This window comes from Nelusetta ayraudi, unplaced genomic scaffold, assembly GCF_046127955.1.
Source record: "Nelusetta ayraudi isolate G7.1 ecotype Tasmania unplaced genomic scaffold, CSIRO-AGI_Nayr_v1 ptg000056l, whole genome shotgun sequence".
In the NCBI taxonomy this organism is placed as follows: domain Eukaryota; kingdom Metazoa; phylum Chordata; class Actinopteri; order Tetraodontiformes; family Monacanthidae; genus Nelusetta; species Nelusetta ayraudi.
In genome coordinates this window covers 1,144,296-1,162,618 of record NW_027466106.1, presented here as the reverse complement: position 1 = coordinate 1,162,618, position 18,323 = coordinate 1,144,296, and the positions used below count along the sequence as shown (strand labels likewise).

Here is an 18,323-nt window from a genome sequence, read left to right as displayed (position 1 = left end):
TAACTCTCTTAACTTAGATTTATACATGTGCTTCCTGCTTCCACGCCAACACTTCCCAGCTCCCTTCAGGCCTATCTTCAATCCCCACTCAGCCATCACCGGCTCCATCCAAGGAAGACGACTGTTGGGAAAAAAAACACACACAAAAAAAAGAAAACTCATCGCACCAGGAGAATTAGCTCGACTGTGTGCACGTCCATCTGGGAATCGTGACCCGTGACCCCTCAGGATTGAGCGCTTTTGTTTGACGGCCCAGTTGGCATCGCCTTCCGATTCCCACTGTCACGTTCTGATCGCTGGGGCGACTCGAGTGGAGCGAATTCACGGGGGTTTGAAGGACGAAAATTTGGCAAAGTGCGGAGCCTTTGTTTGGCTCATCAACAGCAGATGTGCAGTTGGATTATAAAGAGGACACTGGACTGCTGTTCGATGTAGCACAGATGCACTCATGTCACTGAATAAGTATGTGGCCCCCCCCCGGGGGAGGCCGGGCAGACCACAAACAAACAGAGGAGAAATTTCTCCCCCTAGAAAACAAAATCGTCTTGGAACAAAACGGCATCCAAAAAAAAAAAAAAAAAAAAAAAGTGTTGATGTCTACATCATCCTCATTTTATCTGCTGTTTGTTGGAGATGCTTTCAAGCCTTTATTGTTTGTGGCTTTGTTTCTGTCCTATTTCTGGCATTGTTTTTTGAACGCTGGAAAAATTGCTTAATAGGCCGCTGCCACCATCTGTCATGTGTCTGTGACGTTGTTTTGCCCCCAGAGTCTGCAGGCGGTGGGAGGAAAATGCTCCGACTGGACTGTAAATCAGGCCTCGGCTGTCAAGAGCGACGTCTCACCGGCGGTTATGGCGGCGGGCGCATCTCAAAAACAAAACGCACTCGCGAAACAATCGCAATACGAAACAGCTCGATGACGGGTGAAGATTTCCCACAACTGTCCGACCTCGAAACATCATCTGAAATGATGAAGCAAGAAATGCTGCTAAAACCTGGTCCAACCGCAAAATATCTGCTATTGTGAGCATGTTGTGAGTGTGCAGTGGGCTACTCAGCAAACGGCTCTGGCTGTTCTGTTCTCGAGAGCAATTGCAGCCGTAATTATTTCCGACGACGTTTGAAAATCTTCTGCAAAACACGCACGGCGATCGTCCCGCCCGCCATCCAGCCCGGATCAACACCCCTCTTTTTTCTCACATGCACACTCTCATGGACGCTTTGCGGCCATATGCATGCGCACACGCCCCGCATAGACGCCGCCCAGGGCGAACGCACGCACGCACGCATGCAACACACCCTCCAGAGACCCGCAGCTCAAATAAAGACAGCGAGTCTACACACATAAACACACTCCCTCAGTCTGCGCGCAACACTGAAATGGTTTCCACTTGCCACGTAAACCTCCTCCTCTCCACTCCAGCTGCTTTTCACATGCACCACGCCGCCCCGAGCATTCTCCAGCTTCTCTTCCTCTCCCACTCAAGCCTCAAACTGTCCACGAGTCATCTCGCTCCTTCTTTTGGAAGGTTTTCAAAAAAAAAAAAAAAAAAAAAAAAAGGCGATCCAAACTCCAACTTGCAGGACAAGAGTGAGGGAGTTTGACCTAAATAGTTAAAAGAGTCGTTGAACATATTTGGAAGATAATCTAGTGTCTTGACTGCTGACAAAGTGAGCAACTGGATTTGTGGAAATCAATCAAATACATTTTTAGAGCTGACAGACTTCTAGCGTGGTCGTCCAGTTAGCTGCTACGTCAGAACTCAAGAGACCGACGAGGGCTGAGAACGACAACAACGGGCTGCTATCTATGATGGCAAGCAAATCATCATCAGTGAACTTCAAACACTGCAAACACTTCAAACGTACAATGGTTTTATAGCAATACAAGCAAAAAGCCAAGGGATTTTCCTGCTCCAATAAAGCGAATAGCAGGGAGCTAATCGTGCCATTAGCAGATGGCTTCCAGTCATCACTTGCACAGCTCTGGTCGTGGTGTCAAACCCTGTGGATGGTGCAAGACGGGAGCAAGTGACAGAGTTCATGACAAATTGGACCCTTGAGCAAGTTTTAAGTCTAACACGAGGAAAAGTTTCTCAACGTCAAAGAGACAGAAAAGTGTATGAGGAAAAATTCATTCTGCAGGTATCGCAATGTTAATAACTGACGAGTTCACCCATTTTCAAGTCTTTACATTTGCATCTTTGCTTTACATATCCCAATAAATATCATACCCTGAGTGTCCTCGGTGTTTCATTGCAACTGTGTCGTGTGCCTCATCAGTGATAGATAGTGGGTAGACTTACAAGCATTTACTGCAGGTCTCCATGGAGATCGCAACAGAAGAGATACTAACAAGACTCTTTGTGATCAAATTCCAGCCGCAATTCCTTTTTGAATCAACCGTTTTGTTGTTCCCTATAGAACTCGGAGAGCCATGCGTCAATGTGGGCAATGAAAGCACGAGACCAATTCCACAAAGAGCAACAGCGACCATGTAGAAACGTGACCATCGATGAGCAAATTACTGCGAGCGTGGAAGGTCAACAGAATTCCTCTACGAGCCTCCGACCGCGGACAGCTCTGCGGCGAGGCGCTAACGTTCTACCCATGCAGGACGGCGGGGTTCGGTTGGCCCTCCTGGGACGCCCGCAACATGTAATTATGGGAACTGTAAGCTGCAGCAACAACACACCAAAGAAATGTCAAAAAAAAAAAAAAAAATCACCGCAGCCTCAATGGGTTTAATCCAGCTTCAAATGGGAGGCATCAATCTTTCATCTGCATCAACCACTAAGACGATGGAAGAGGATCCGAGTGGAAGTGCTGAGGCCGGGAGCAGTGCCACGGTCCGGTGCGTCGCGTGCTTTCAATGGTGTGCTACGTGCGTTCGGATGTGTCATTACACGCACGTACATGTGCGATAACAGATTAAAGAGTTGGAACAGCTGAAGCAACAGCGCCTTATTGGATGTTGCAGAGCTTCCCTGGCAGCTGAAGGAGATATAAGTGGAAAACATCTCAGCATCCTGCACAGATTAAACCTCAACAGTTTCACTTTTCTGCTTTGCCCTTGAGGCTGGAGTCCTATCTTACATAAGTACGTACGTTTTGGTGGCCGTTATCGTGGCTGCGACTTCTCCTTCTTCTTCTTGCGGCGGACGGACTGGGGAAAATTCAGTTTGAGGTAATTCACAGACACTCATCGCCCACAGATCTCGGAACGTCGGGGTGTTAAATTGGGCTAACGAGTAAACTGGTAACGCAAGCGGGTATTCCCAGACATGCCCGCCGCTTCCTCATGGGCAGCTGTTCGCATTAAAGCCAGATCATACCTCCTGCCTCCTACACTCATATTTTCCCAGTCAGATGGGTCAGCGGAGCAACAAGTGTTTCATTTGCTTTTCTTCTGAAGGGTTATGAAAGCAGCAAACAGCTTTTCTCTCTCCCAGCAAAACCTTAGTGTGGCTATTCAACAATCGATTTTATTCATCATATATGTTTTTTTTTAATATATATATAATGTATATCTATATATATACATATATATATATATATATATATATATATATATATATATGTATATATATATACATATATATATATATATATATGTGTATATATATATATATACATATATATATATATATATATATATATATATATATATATATATATATATATATATGTATATATATATACATATATATATATATATATATATATATATATATATATATATATATATATATATATATATATATATATATATACATATATATATAGATAGATATATACATACATATATATCTAGCTGGAAACCAAACAAATGTTCAGCATTTTTGGGAGCCTGTCATAAAAATTTGACAAGTATATTTGCTTTTTTTATTTATTCGTTTCCAGTTTTAGCCTCATACGTGACCAAAGTCGAAAAGGGGTTACTCTAGAGTTGCGCTTGCAACGTAACAGAGCTCATCATTAATCAAAAAAACTCGCTCCGACTTCAGCCAAACCCATCAGCTTTCCAAAACAGCCACCCCTGAAACCACACAGTAACCAGTCTCACATGTTGCAGCCGTCCCGTCCAAGACCACAAACAGATGATAATGCGTAAAAATCAGCGAGGAGAACCTCTCGAGCCCAGTGGGAGTACATTCAGAGAACAACGGGGGGGGGGGGGAGCGCTCAAAGTTGCCGTTTAAAGGTGATCAGGCACAATGCAGAGCCGTCAGAAAAACTTCCTCACCTGATTTACGTTTGCCAGAGCCTCCGCAGTCTCTGCAAGAGAAGCGAAAGCAGAGAAACATGGTCAGTCGGAGTGGAAGTGCAGGACAAGTCGAGAGTATAAATACGACATGATCAGTGCAGGCAGCGGAGTTTAAGGCCAGACACGCGCAGCTGGCACACGAGCAGCAGAGCCAAGCCCTCGGTGAGAATGCACACAGAACATGACCCAGGACTTAACCGGGAGAGGGGGGGCGGCGGTGTGACGCGACAAACGAGTTTCTGTGTCAGGGGCAAAAACCAAAACAGCTCAGCAGGTATTCAGGATTAATACAACACAGACACACGGTGCGCTTTGTCCATTTCCAGAGACGCTGAAGTTGCTTCTTATTATTGCAGCTTAGGTTTCTGGAGAGGCTGAAATTATTTTGTGAGGTTTGGAAGTGAAAACGGTTTCCATCCCAAAATGAGACGAGGAATTATACACAGTTCCGATAACAGTGAAATCATATCTGTGTGCGCTCCAAATTGTTTCGAGTGCTAATTATTCAAGTTAGAAAGACATTATTACGGCATAAACAGCAGCGCTTCCTTAAGGCTGAAATGTGACATTATATACATTATATAAAGACGTGCTTTAAACAGAGAACACACCATTAAACAAACAACATATGCATTGCTTACAGCTTGCTGTACTGTATATGTTCGCTGACACACGCACATGCAGATAGCAGACACACACACACACACACACACACACACACACACACACACACACACACACACACACACACACACACACACACCTGGTTCTTGCAGAGGCCAGCAGCTGGACTGGAGCTTTGACCAGTTATGGACGTGAGTCCGCCCCATTAAAACCTCGTCAACCATTTGTTGACAACCTCAAGGCCTCCCTCGTCATCCCACTGCGTTGAATTTATTAAGCACGACTGCTTCGCTGTTTTGTTTTGTTTTTTTGGTCGGCATTTCATTTGGGATTTAAATAAAAAAAAGGGCTGTAACACACTCGGGATAATAACAATGATAAGGTTTTGTTTGCACGCTACTGTGAAAACTGCCATAAAAAAAAAAGTTCTGGTTGGACAAAAATATATTTTTTTCGCATTCCTGTGTCCCTTGAGGTGTCCTTTTGTCTGGAAAACCTCTCTGTTTCCAGATGCATAAACAAAAACAGATTTTTTTTTTTCTTCATACATATCACACCCCAAATCTCATTCATTAAATTAAACAGGAAGTTTCAATTTGAATAAACTACGCAGATGGAATGTGACATTTTGGCTAAAGTTTATGTTGGAACCTAAAGGAATTTGAAGCCTGCGAAAATGAATTTCAGAATTTCAAAAGACCAAGAATCCGCCAAGTCAGTTTAAACACAGCGGAATGCGAAATGGCTCGACAGGATGATGCACAAGACTGTGACTGGAAACAACTTTTGAGAGGCTTTAAAATGAAAGCAACACAGAGAGAGAGAAGGTGCAAATAATTGTCAGCTGGCAGGATTACTGTCAACAGTGTTGCACAACCTCTCCCATAAATTGCTGTATTGTTTACTGCACTTGTTTATGCTGATGGCCACACATGTCGTTCAAATCAAGGCAGCGCACGAGTAAAACTAAAACATGCGATACGTCTCAAAAGTTTTCTTTTTTTTTTTAAGCCTCTCGGGTCAATTTTTCGGAGAAATGTGGAAGGGTGGAGATGAAACTGCGCAGGGAAGGATACTGTAGAGGGCTGGGGGAGAAGCGATGGCGATAGAGTGGATGCGTGACCTGCCCCGCTAGCACGTGACCCTGAGCACAGCGCGGGGATAATATTCTTCCCAGGAGGAGACTGAGCACACAACCGCTGGCTCTGTGCGCTTCCCTCCATTCATTAGTGGAGAAACGGGTCTCGACACTTTCAAACACTACGGCCTTTTACGTTCAGCACAGAGGTGGGCAAACCTTTCAACGGGGGGGGGGGGGGTACAGTGGGTTCTAAAATGTGACAGAGAGGCCGGAGCAGCAGCAGATGGATGGATTTTTCATGGGATTTGTAGAAAACATGTGCTTTAATATCCATTGAAAATGAACAAAATCGGTGTCTTTGAAGGTATTTAGCTCTTTATCGAAATGCAAATACAGCTATTTTATGACTTACTTACTATTAATATAATTTCTTCAAGTTCGGAGGTTCCGGATTAAAAAGCTTAACGGGCCCGCAAATGGCCCCTGGGCCGTAGTTTGCCCACCGCTGGTTTAGCGCCTGGCTTACGGATGTAGGAATATAGAGTTCTGAAGGTTTCAGTTTCAACATATGTGTGTGTGTGCGCCAGCATACGGCCGCGTATTGACTGTACACATCTGTATGGGCCCTGTGTGTTAATAAAGCGCCAAGCCTGCGTGAGTCCGTCCGAAGCTCAAGCTGAGAGTAACCATCTGTTTGCAGCCTGCTCTTTGAAGGTGGGCCTGTTAGAGAAGGAATGTGTGAGACATCGGCGCTACAGTCGGGCCCGGAGGAGGGACCCGTCTGGCCCCACCGCTGCATGTAAACATTGCACAGGCGCTAACGCCGCCTGAACTGGAGCTAACCTCCTGTTCAGGGCTAACCTCCTGCTCCAGGGGTCAACGGGTCGGCGTCACCGGGCAAGAAGTCACTCTGATACCGCAGAGGTCTGGTCATTAGGCGCATTATCTTTAAAGGTACCGTGTTTATCTAGCACTAGCTCTACTAGCCATTAGCCACCAAAACAGCGCTTTTGGCCGTCTGTTAAAAGCCTTTCGCAAAGAAAAAGAAAAATGTTGAGTTTTAGGCTTCCAGCTAAAAAACTGTTGCTTTGTTGGGCCTCGCTCATGTTTGGAAGGAGACAAAAACAAGGCATTCATGAGTCATGACTGGGCCTTTTGTTTTGGTAGCCAGGTTGGCTGAGTGAGAGCACGCAAAGCCCTCTTGCTGCATCCTCACACAGCAAAACTGTGTGTAAGGAGCATTTTTAGATTCATGAGCGTTAGCAGCGCAGTGCTTTCCACAAGTGTGACAACCACAAAGGATTTGTGTAGCCGATGAGCACCCGATTGTTTGAAGAACAGATTTCTGTCTTTTAAATTTCTAGCGAAGAGTATTTGACCGAGTTCCTTGCAGCAGTCGCAGGATATTTAAACTTTCCACAGCAACATAAAAGCAGCGATTTCAACACATTCTGTATTGTTTTCTCGCGTTCTCGTGTTGGATCCTTCGACTCGGAGCGGTTCAAAGTACGGCTGTGCGGCGTCTTTTTAAAACTCACATGTGTTTCGGAAGGCCCACAGAGTTCACCGCAGCTGTACTGTAATCTATGCACATCTGGAGGGAGATGTGCACCGACAGCATCATCACGTGTTTTGAATAGAACCTCAAGAAGATAAGATGGTAAAAACGCGACGTCGGACCTTTCAAATCAAACATCTCTGCTTTTTCTTTTCCATCAAATTCACTCACCGACATTTTACCACTCTTCCTGTCCGCTGGGCGTTGAGCGGTTCGCAATCAATAACCAAAGGTTTTACTATTACAATATTCCACTTTTTACAGCAGCAGTATGGGCTAATCTGGTACATCAGTGAGCACGGTGGACACGATACACCGCGCGTGGAGTTGCTCTCAAATAAATCTGTCCTGCCGTTGCATGCAGAACGGATTTTTCTTTTTTAAACTTAGTTCTTCTTCCTTAATATTTTGATTTTGATTTTTTTTTTTGCTGCAAATTCTCAAACAGTCCACCCCTAATGCATGAGTCATGTGCACACCAAGAACAGTGTTGATCTTCAATCACGCCTCAGTATGGAGCAATGTAAACTTCTGATGGTGACACTCTCTCAGTGGCGTGGAACTTTTGCTCACGTTCTCAAACTTGGATTCATTTGTTTACTTTGGCTGCAATGGGATTGAGAATCACGTGGAGGAGGCCTAGCTGTAAAGTCTGAGAACAAGGAAAGAAAAAACACGGGAGGAGTCTCGTCCGCATGTCAACAAAATATGTCTATTGAATTATTGAAAACGGAGCTATCGCCCTCGAGCAAGTTTTGGCCCGGAGCTGAAGATGGTCTCCAGGCGATGAGGCTGGACAGAGCTTCTAAATAGTCCGAGGCCATACGTAATAATAATGGTAATTCATAACTGATAACGCTGATCAGTCTTCACCGACCACCTCAAAATTGAGTCCAAGTTTCAAGACAAAATCCAGAAGTGAGCAAAGATGCAAAAAAAATCCTTCAAACGTACATTTTTCTACACCGTCACTGGGAAACGTGTTGTCTTCAACTGTGACCGCGCACAACACACAACCTCGGTCTGTCGTCACACAATCCCAGACGGTGGTGCAGCTCCCTCTTGCGATGAAGCGACGTCCCGTCTTGCTGGTTCTTTTTTTTTTTTTTTTTTTCCCCCACTACATTTGAAGCGGTGACCCGCTTTGGCCGTTAGATGGCAGCATTAGACGCGAACTTCGCAGACAAGACGGCTGTAGCGTGTCCGGGGACTGATAACGGGTGACAACGCCAATAAATACACTTAGGCCATATCAACTAACAACGTGATCGCTGCTATCAGACTTGGCTATATTTAATCTTAACTACTTTTTAAAGAATGTAGGTTAAGTGCTTGGGTGACTTAAAATAAATATCATTAGCTGGGCTGGATCACAGACTGGCTCATAAATACCTGCACCCTACTTTACAAGAAAATATGATCTTCAATATAATATTGGCTTATTCTCCAGAGGTACAATTGATGTGTTTTTTGTTTGTTTTTTTAGACAAATGTACCCAATTCCCTTCCTCTATCTGACGTGAGTTAATTTCTCTGGCATCACTACAACATCGTGTGGCCTTTAAACAAAAGGAACAAAAGGGCGGCGGGGGGGGCGGCATCCTAAGACTTAGCGCTGGGAGCACTTGGGTGGCATGACCTCGAAAGAGAGGGGACGGGGGGGGGGGGAGAGTCGAGAGAGAGAGTCCACGTCTCGGTTCAAGCTGCCCTCATTTGTCTCCCAGATCGCAGGAGAACTTCACTTTGAAGTGGGATTAACGTGTGCATGGGTAGCGGAGGGTTAGAGGTGGTGGGCCACCTCTAACCCTCCGCTAGGAGCACAGATATTTCTCAGCCGCAGTCAGTGTGTGCTGGGAAATAAAACATTTGGGCTTAAAATTGGATCTTGGTTGGGAGGAAAAAAAAAAACGCTTTTAAAGATGCTTTTCCACTGCGCATGAATCAGAAGGACGGAACAGAATTTAAGGCAAAATCATTTGGCAGACGGTCTGTAATTTCTCCCACGCTGACTTTGAATCTTGGAGTGACAGATGACTCGCCTGAGAGTTTTATCTGCTCTGGGACTTGAACTGCGGGGCTGCGCTCTCGTGACACGGCTGATCTTCACCCGTCCGTTTTGGGATCAGGTGTCGTCTCCCAGAGATCATTCATTAATAAGCGGAGCGCCGTGCTCCTCAGAGTCAGCCTTCATCAATCATCTCCGCGACCCATGCAGAGCCGCCGGGCCCTGGGTGGGTCGGGGAGGGCAGGGCTTGAGGCATCCGTCCCAGCTGCTGACCCACACACTCACAACCACAAACACACACACATGCAGGCAGAGGCCCCTGTTGCAGCCTCCCGGGGTTTTTGGTTCGCCTCTGTCATTAGGATATTCAAGATATCTTATGGTTACTTAAGCACGCAGCGATGGTTACTCACTCGGTGGGAGGGTTGAGATCTTCCAACGTGGTCTCAAAGAACTTGAGCACCTCCTCACTCTGGGAAAGGTGGGAGGGCAGCTTCAGCAGAGCCTGCGGAGGGAAAAGCGGAAGGAGAGCGCTATTGTTCGTCGCTGAGTCGCTCGCCCCTAAAAGGTTGTTTCCATTTTTATAAAGGCCTGTAGTTAAGGTCTGAAAGGCGGCAAGCTGCCCGATCATAGCGTGAGTCATTGTACAGTCAGTCGGAGGAGAAGAGCAGGCGGAGGTGCGGTGGGCGCGGTGGGCGCGGTGGGGAAGGAAGAAAGCTCCGGGCCCAGAGTGAGGCGTAAAACAAAGGAAACCCCACAGAGGTGATGAAGTACACGGGCAGAAAGCGGCGTATAAATTCCTAATCAGCCCATCTGACCTTTGAGAAACACTTCCAGAACCCAGACAGAAAAGTTTAATTCTTTTGTTTTTGCTCTTATGGCTTCTCGCCACCGCAGCAAATCTCCTTTACTTCCTAAAGACTTGCAGCCAGCCACACTCGCCCCCACCCTCCCGCCCCGCTGGAAATAACAGGGTCAGGTAGCCGTCGGCACTCACGGCCGCAATTCAAGACCTGCTGATTCATTCTTATTCTTTTTGGACTTGCAGGCTCAGCCCTGTTTACCCCCGTCCCCTTCCCCCCCATTCCTCTCATTTCCTTTATCGACTCCCTATTTACATTGGTGACAGGAAATGACCAGAGCAGATAGAACAGTTGCTTTCCTGTTGCGGTTGCTGCTGGTGGGGGGGAGATAAATGGGGAGGCCTGCCTTGGAGGAAGAAAAACTGCAGTGGGTTTTCAGTGTTTGACACAAAGATGTGGCTCGGTCAGAATGTTCCTCTCAAACACTCAAATCACACAAAAAACACCCTAGCGTGGAGATGTGACTATTTACAGAGGAGCATCATGACTTACTTTGCAGTAATTATCCAGGTGCTTCAGCCGTCTGACGGCAACATCCCTTATGTGGCTTCTGCGAAAGAGCACTTTACCTGTGGAGAAACACAACCGCGTTTATTATTTATACAAGCGAATCAGATGATTAATAAAACAATAAAAGTCCTCCTTCCAGCTCGGACACTTTTCATGATAAGACTCCAACCGAGTGGAAAATTTCTTCTCCCCAAACTGCTGAATCCAACAAATGTTATTGTGTAGCTTTGAGGTGAGATTACTTTAGTCATGGCAAAAATCAAAGGTTCCTCTCTTACACTTAATATTTTCTCTAAAACACATTCTATTCAATGTTTCTAATTTATTCAGTGTTTCAAGAAATGATGAAAGTAGATGATTGATTTCATTTTTAATAATTAATGCGAAGGACAACTGCCAGAGGTTTATCTGCTAGTGTGTCGTCTTTCAGTGAATAAACGCTTGCAGTCGTCAACAAGACAGGCCGATTCGAACAGTCTAAATGAATTGGATCAGTCATTCGAAGCCATGATTGCACTCCATTAGCTTTCTTCTTTGTAGCCCCTATGAGAGTGCTTTAATACTGGTGTATGGGTTTCCACGGGCAGCGCAAATGTGCACGCTCGTCTGCTGTGTGTAACGGAATGCACTCCGCTCCATGTTGGCCTGACAGAGATAAAAACAGCACTCGCAAGGCTTCAGCAGCGCAGCTTGTCGAACAAAGGATCTCTTCAGTGCTCTCCTCCGCTCCGGCCCACAGTGACTTTATCAGATTAGCCAAAGCCCTCCCACTGCCAGGGCAGACAACTAATTGATTTGGCCTTCAGGGAGTCTGGCACTTAATAAAACCATAAAGTGTGGTAGCAAATGCAGTAGAGTCTCTAAGAGTGCTCTTAAACGTTGATACTTGATACTTTTGAACTGTTGAATAAATCCGGTGCATGGTCTGTGAGATTAGCGTGTGATTAATGTCTTTGCAGTTCACCTGGCAAAAAAGGGATGATCCTCTTTTTCGGGTCCTTCTGTCCTCCTTCAATCGGGAACTTGTCCAGAATTTGCATCTATATGGGAGAAGCAAAACATGAGAAAAAAACATTAGTTGGACGCAATAAAAGGTGCAATGTTATTCAAAGCGACCACTGTTCTGATATGCATCTCTAGCCTGCTGAGAAACTGAGTAAGAAATTAGTCAAATCTGTTGCGTCTTTGCCATTAAGAATGAATGGATGTCTGAAAAACTGAAACAACCAAAAAATAAAAAAAATAAAAAATAAATGGACGTCACAAAGAGCAATGATACCTCTTCCTCTACTTTTATTACTTTTACTCTTTCAGGTTCGTAACAACCCAACTTGCCAGGTTTTCGTCCAGGCTTAAGACACTTCAACAAAGCATCAATATGAAGAGGAAGCAAAAACCTTGCATTGCTACAGACAGCTGTAAACAAAGGGCTAACTGTTTGTTTGTTTGTCTGTCTGTTTTTTCCGGCAGATCTTTTGAGGTTTATTCATGAGGAATGATGCAACACCGCTACATCTTCAGTATCCTTTAGGCCAGCTTGAAAAAGAAATGCAAAACAAAAGTCTAATTATTATCTCTGGACTTTCTACAGCTGAACAGCAGGAGCGTTTGAAAAAGTTGGAAGTGTGGTTGCGAAAGGAAAAGAAAGGAAGGCTGTCAAAGCTGCTTCGAAACAATCGGGCTCCTTGTTGCAGTACAAGAGCACAATGTGGGGTGTAATTGCACATTGTCTGAAAAAGCTACTGAGTCATGCAGCTAAGAAGCAGGTTGACTTTGATCGCTGGGGCAGCAGACAAGGTTACATCACCCACAATTATCCGGGGGACATAAATCAAATGCAAGTTGCACTTAAGAGGCTCAAGGGGGAAATGAAAGGAGATAATCAGCACTTTGAAGTCAACACTTGACTGTGCAGACCATCCAGTGGATCTGTGCAGTGATGTACTGAGAATCCGTCGGGAGCAGAGACCCGTGTCAAGTCTTTGATAATGACCGCTTCCCTCTGAGTGCAGCGGCTACAGAAATGTTTCAGCGGTGGTCAAAATGAAGAAGACACAGGCGTACACACATCTCTCCTGTTGGCACGTGAATCACATGTTGCACTGACATGATGTTCTAGAACATCTTGTTGAGTGCTGAGAGCAAAAAAAAGACAAAACATGCATTACAAATTTGCAATTTGCAGTGTGTGTCGAGTATCACGGGCAAATTTCCTTTTAGTATAAATCACCGGAGCTTCACTAACGCACACAAGGGCAACCGGGGCTCCGAAACCCAGATGCAGCCCCGCCTTTGTCAGCGCTGCCCTCCAGATGTGCTTTGTTAAACAGCGAAGCTTGGAGGGAAGGGTGGGGTGGTGGATGGAGGAGGGTGCTGAAGCTGCACTCGGCCCAGCGGAGTGAGACTCGTCTTGGTCAAGGCTGGGCCAAAAACAACCAGGTATGCAAACAGAACCGGTCATAAAGGGTAAAACTGGACGCCGGCCGTCTGGGTTGCTGTTTGCAAGAGTCGCCCCGGTTACTTACTCGGCGGTTGTGTGTACTCTGAAGTCATCCGCTGCCTTTTGCGAAATTCCCCCAAATTTCTGCCAGGTCGCGTTGAAATGCGGAGAGCTAGCGTGGTTGTGGACTCTTTTGAAGATCATCAGTATTGTGGGTCAAGGGGTGGCGCAAACAAAAAAAAGGGCTGCCTTTTGAGGACAGCCCAGGCTAACCACACTTGCACTTCGCTGTGCGCAGCACACAGTGTTGTTCTTCTAAAACTGAAGATCAAGCAACATTAAATATACGCGCAGGCACGCCAGAGGGTTTTTCCTTTAGAATACTGCTGCAATAAAACAGTTTCCCAGCAAAGACTGTAACCCCCCCACACCCCCACTCCCACACCTCCCTGCAAAAAAAAAAAAAAAAACTCACTCCGTCTAACGGTGAATTGGCAAGCGCACTGTTTATCTGACACACTGGGCTGCACACTCATCATGTTATTCATCTCAGCAGCTGGATATAGTCACACACTCACTCTATAATATGGGAGCCTTCAGTCAACACCTCCACGAACCACTTTGGCTGACACGTCCAAAGGCAGCGATGAGCTCACGCCCCTGGGGGGACCAGCCTCGGTCCACCCAGGACAGGTGTGCACGCTGTTTACATTGCACAGGGCCAACGAGAACCGAAGGAAAATACAGTGCGTCATACGTTTCCCTTTATTTGAGGGCATTGGGGACCAAAGCTGGCACGCCAGGTGGGACGTTTCCTACATCGTTTGGATTTATCACGTATCCAGCTGGTAAAGAGCCCATGATGAGCGTTTACCAAGGGAAAGTAAAACATGGCAGCTGAATGGTTCAACCTTCCGTCCATCATGTTCAAAAGGGAATGGTCGCGTCATGCTTTCAATTGTGCTGCCTCTTTACCCACAAACAAAAGGTGATTGGTCGCAAGATCCACAGAAAATTGAAAAACGAAAAGCGTTCTCTGTCGGAGGTTCTCAAGTTGGATGGGCAAGATTTCAGAGTTAGCATCTGAGTGACCCAGGTTCTATGAGGGAACCGAGATGCTGTGCAGGGCATCGCAGTACGTCAATGTGCTGCAAGACTTTTCCACCAGGAACGCGTGAAAGACAAATGTAGCAACAGGTGCTATGAGGTAATTGCCTTTCATGCAGAGGTCGCTGACCGTTGTGAATGAAAAAGAAAAATCCCGTGATGAATAATGCAGTACAGAATCAATCTTCCCGCATATCTATAACATTTGGACGTGATTTGTGAGAGGAGGCAGCCAAATATGCTTCTGTGCACTGTAATGATAATAATTTGAAGCAGTCCCATTTAATTGCAGGACGGAGGGGTTGGGCTGAGTGAGGAAACACTGAACCATGGAGCTGACAAAGACACTGCTGAGCTGAATCTCGGACTGGGGGAGTTTGGTGGAATGTCTGAGTGGGAAAACAATCTGATAAACCTCCCCACCCTCCACCCCATCTGGGTTGTGTTTCAGCATCTGCCTGACAACTTTGTCAGAGATTAGGACAGAACTGCAATTCCAGTCAAAGATGCTCAGATTTGTTTGAAGTCCAAAATTGTCTCCATGCTTGATGATACACAACCTTCACTTTGATCATTGCAGGGAATGATACACTTCGGCTCCTGTTTTGTCCCATGATACTGCAGCAAATTGCCATGTTTATCTCTGCGAAACCCATGTTGAAATGATCGACTTTGACCTGAGCCTGCTGAAATTGCAATATTTCAATGCTAAAATTTCACTCGTCCTTCTTGCCAGTCTCCAACAGACAGCAAGCAGATCACCCAACTGACTTTGTGCAGAGTTTAGTTGAACGCTGCAGTGCATTGCGGCTCACCACGTACACATACAGAATGTCTAACGCTGCCCATCACACCGACTGGAAGCCTCAAGCTGAAGCGACCTGGACAAGGTGCCAATCGTGGAAAAAAATCAGACTTAAATGTGGAGGACAGACAGTTCAATCAATCTGCTTCCAAGTTTTGTCTTGCTTTTCCAAACGCTTTCCATTGGCTTTTTACCAGGTAAATGCAAAGTGTTGAGGAAACTCAGGCTGCAAAAAACACATCATTCGCCTCCAGTGATGTCAAGAATTGTGAAAATATTCTTCATCTGACAAGTCTGATTTATATTTTCATATTGCTGAATTTTCTTCTTCTTTTTTTTTTTTTTTTTAAAGTATTTTCAATCCCTCGTATGTAGGGCAGACCAATTAGAATGCAGTCAGACCAGGGCAGCGTTGACGCTGGTCCAGCTCCTCAATCCAAAAATAATGATGACTAAGGGATTTCAAGGGAAATTTCGAGCCAGCGTTCACACTCCCCACAATTCCCTTGTGGACTATGACCCGAGCTCTTTGCAGTTTAAGGGATTGGGAGGTGGAGTGGAGAGGGTGAGGGGGTGAGAGGTGGGGGAAAGGGGTGTCAACGACCTCTTTGATGGCGTACTGTTTGAAACACTGACCATTTCTGCTAACGTCAAGCATGTGAGGTCAAAAACATTTCCCTTTCACACCAGGAACAGGCTGTTTTGGCGGGCTGAAAAATTCCGACGCAGCGCTATTCAGCACCAAGACAACACGTCCTTAAGAAAACAGTGCACTCTGAGGTGCATTTCACTTGGAGGTCAGCAGGAGAGGAGGCATAAGAAGGATTTAGATGAAAAGGAATAGTAATAATTTATGATAATGGCTTCCCTCGACGAGCCCTTCTAAGTGACGTTCAGCACACTGCAGTTTTAAAACGTTAGCAGTGAGTGCACTGCTGGTCGTGAAAAACGATCCCCGACCCGAAAAAGGACAAAGAGCAAAGCCGACTGACGCTGGAGGCAGCATGAACGATAAACAGTGGAAAAAAGGCATTTCTTGTTCTCCGATTCTGAGTTTGGTGGTGATCGGATGAGATCACAGTCACATTTCTCAAGTGTCAGAAGTGAATGTAGACTAGACCCCCCCCACTCCGACCCCCACTCCCTCCCATCCCCCCGCCTCTTACCCCACTCCTCTCATTACCAGCCTCTGCTGAAGATAAAATGCACCATTGTGCTCCAAAGACAGTAATCCGCGCAGGGGTGCGAGTTGGGCTGACACGCAAAAACAAAAGTTCATTTTCCATCTGGGAAAAGGACACAAATGTTTCAACGCGGGCATTTCAGAGTGGATTGTCATTAGTTAGTGTAATTAAAAATGCACAGGAGACACGCGGCAATTAAATGGCTGTGTTATCTAAACTTCACAGCGGAGTCTAAACACGCTTCCAAACCTCTTCATTACTTCAAACCCCAGCAATTTTCTCTAATGCGTTCTCGGATGGCTCCTTTGCACAATCTTAACTACATCACCCTGCAGTGAAGCAAGCCTACTTCAATTCCCATTGCACAAAAATAAAAAAAATGGTTCAATCCAAAATATTTTTGAATCCGCTGACATCCTGTCTGAAGAGGAGGAATTCTTGGCCCGTTTTCCAGCTGATTGATGAATTCCAAGTCATAAAGAATCTCCTCCTGCCTGCTCTGCACTGAGGACGCGCTATTATTTCACCTTTCCTGACTCTTTCTTTTGGGACAGTCTGGATGCGCGGATCCCACCCGTTCTGTATGGACAGCTGCAGACTATTGTCCGTACTGGATTACGGTGTTCGGAGCAACACACCCAGGCAGCTGGGATCTGCGGACAAGACCAATGTTTACAGAGACAGTGGAGAAGCTCGTTTTCCACCAAACAGAGCCGGCCGGGCAGAGCTTTCCTGACTATTAGCGAGGGACCACAGAACAAAGGGTTTCCTCTGCTGCCTTCGACACGGCCGGCCCACCGGAGCGACGGAACAGTGGAGTGCCGCCCAGCAGAGCCGCAGTCGGAGACAATCTTTTACGACTAAATTACCTGATGACGTCTGCGCTGCACCCTGCTGCAGCTTACTTAGTGCTTTGGAACAAACAAACTGAGACTCAGACTGGTTTTAAATTTGAACAAGAATTGGGGAATACCGAGACAGACAATTCTCGTTCTGCTTTAAAAGTAGGAAAATAATAGCCGTGATTTTGTCCAGTGCTGAATGTGGAATACTGACTGACATCATCTGGATCTGCGGGCTGCACTTCGGGCTTTTTCCAGTTTTCACACAGCAGCCTTAAAATGAGACTTTTCATTGAGCCATCCAGCAGCTGAACATAAAGACGTGACACCGGGATCAGAGTGACTTCACAGAGCTCAAAGGTCCTGCCTTACAGCCATTTTCAGATCTTTTATTTTTCACCCCCAGAGTACAGTGGAGCAGTCTCGCACAATTTGCTTCATTTTACCGTCCACATGTTTGGAAGGGGACCAAAACAAGGCGGCCATGCAGCAGTCTCAGAGGACAGATTCCATTTTGTGGGGTTTTGATTCCAAAACGAAGTCACTGCTCAGGAATTAAAAGGCTGCCATGTGTTATTATTGCTGAGCGCAGCGTACCTGCAGGTCAAAGAACTTGCTGTATCTCCTGTAGATGACATGGGAAGTGGAGTCCGAGTACGTGACGTTGATGAGGTACACCTAGTGGGAGAAGCACAGACACAAAAGAGGCTCCATTAGGAACAGAGTGGCTTTGTCAAAGATGCCACGGCGCCACTTCACTCCGACTCACACTAATGACACGTGCATTTCCTCCTGACTTGACTACACGGGGTCTCCAAAGGTCAAACAAACTCATTAGGTTCATTTGTTTCCATCACACATTGGGAAGCTATCAGGGGTTACAGAGGGCCAAAAGAGTTCCTGTATAACATATTAAAAGACAGTTCATTGCTTGATTTGTCTTCCTAAAGGTCCTTCAAGTGATATTTAAAGCCAGAGATATCTTCTTATAATGTTGCTTTTATTTTTACACGTGCTTAAAAAGGCAGCAACAACCT

General features: G+C 45.8%; 1 protein-coding gene across 3 annotated transcripts in view; it reads right to left on the bottom strand.

Annotated features, from left to right (window-relative positions):
• LOC142896651 (SH3 and PX domain-containing protein 2A-like) overlaps positions 1-18,323 on the bottom strand; it is a 41,724-nt gene that overhangs the window by 19,738 nt on the left and 3,663 nt on the right. For 2 of the 3 annotated variants that reach the window (XM_076038457.1, XM_076038458.1), the window contains exons 2-6: positions 17,884-17,964; positions 11,873-11,948; positions 10,891-10,967; positions 9,949-10,040; positions 4,247-4,278 (exon numbers count right to left, since the gene is read on the bottom strand). In XM_076038457.1, coding sequence (XP_075894572.1) covers positions 4,247-4,278; positions 9,949-10,040; positions 10,891-10,967; positions 11,873-11,948; positions 17,884-17,964 — 358 coding nt within the window. Of the gene's footprint in view, positions 1-3,108; positions 3,453-4,246; positions 4,279-9,948; positions 10,041-10,890; positions 10,968-11,872; positions 11,949-17,883; positions 17,965-18,323 lie in introns of those variants that run through there. The other variant, XM_076038459.1, reaches the window with a different exon arrangement.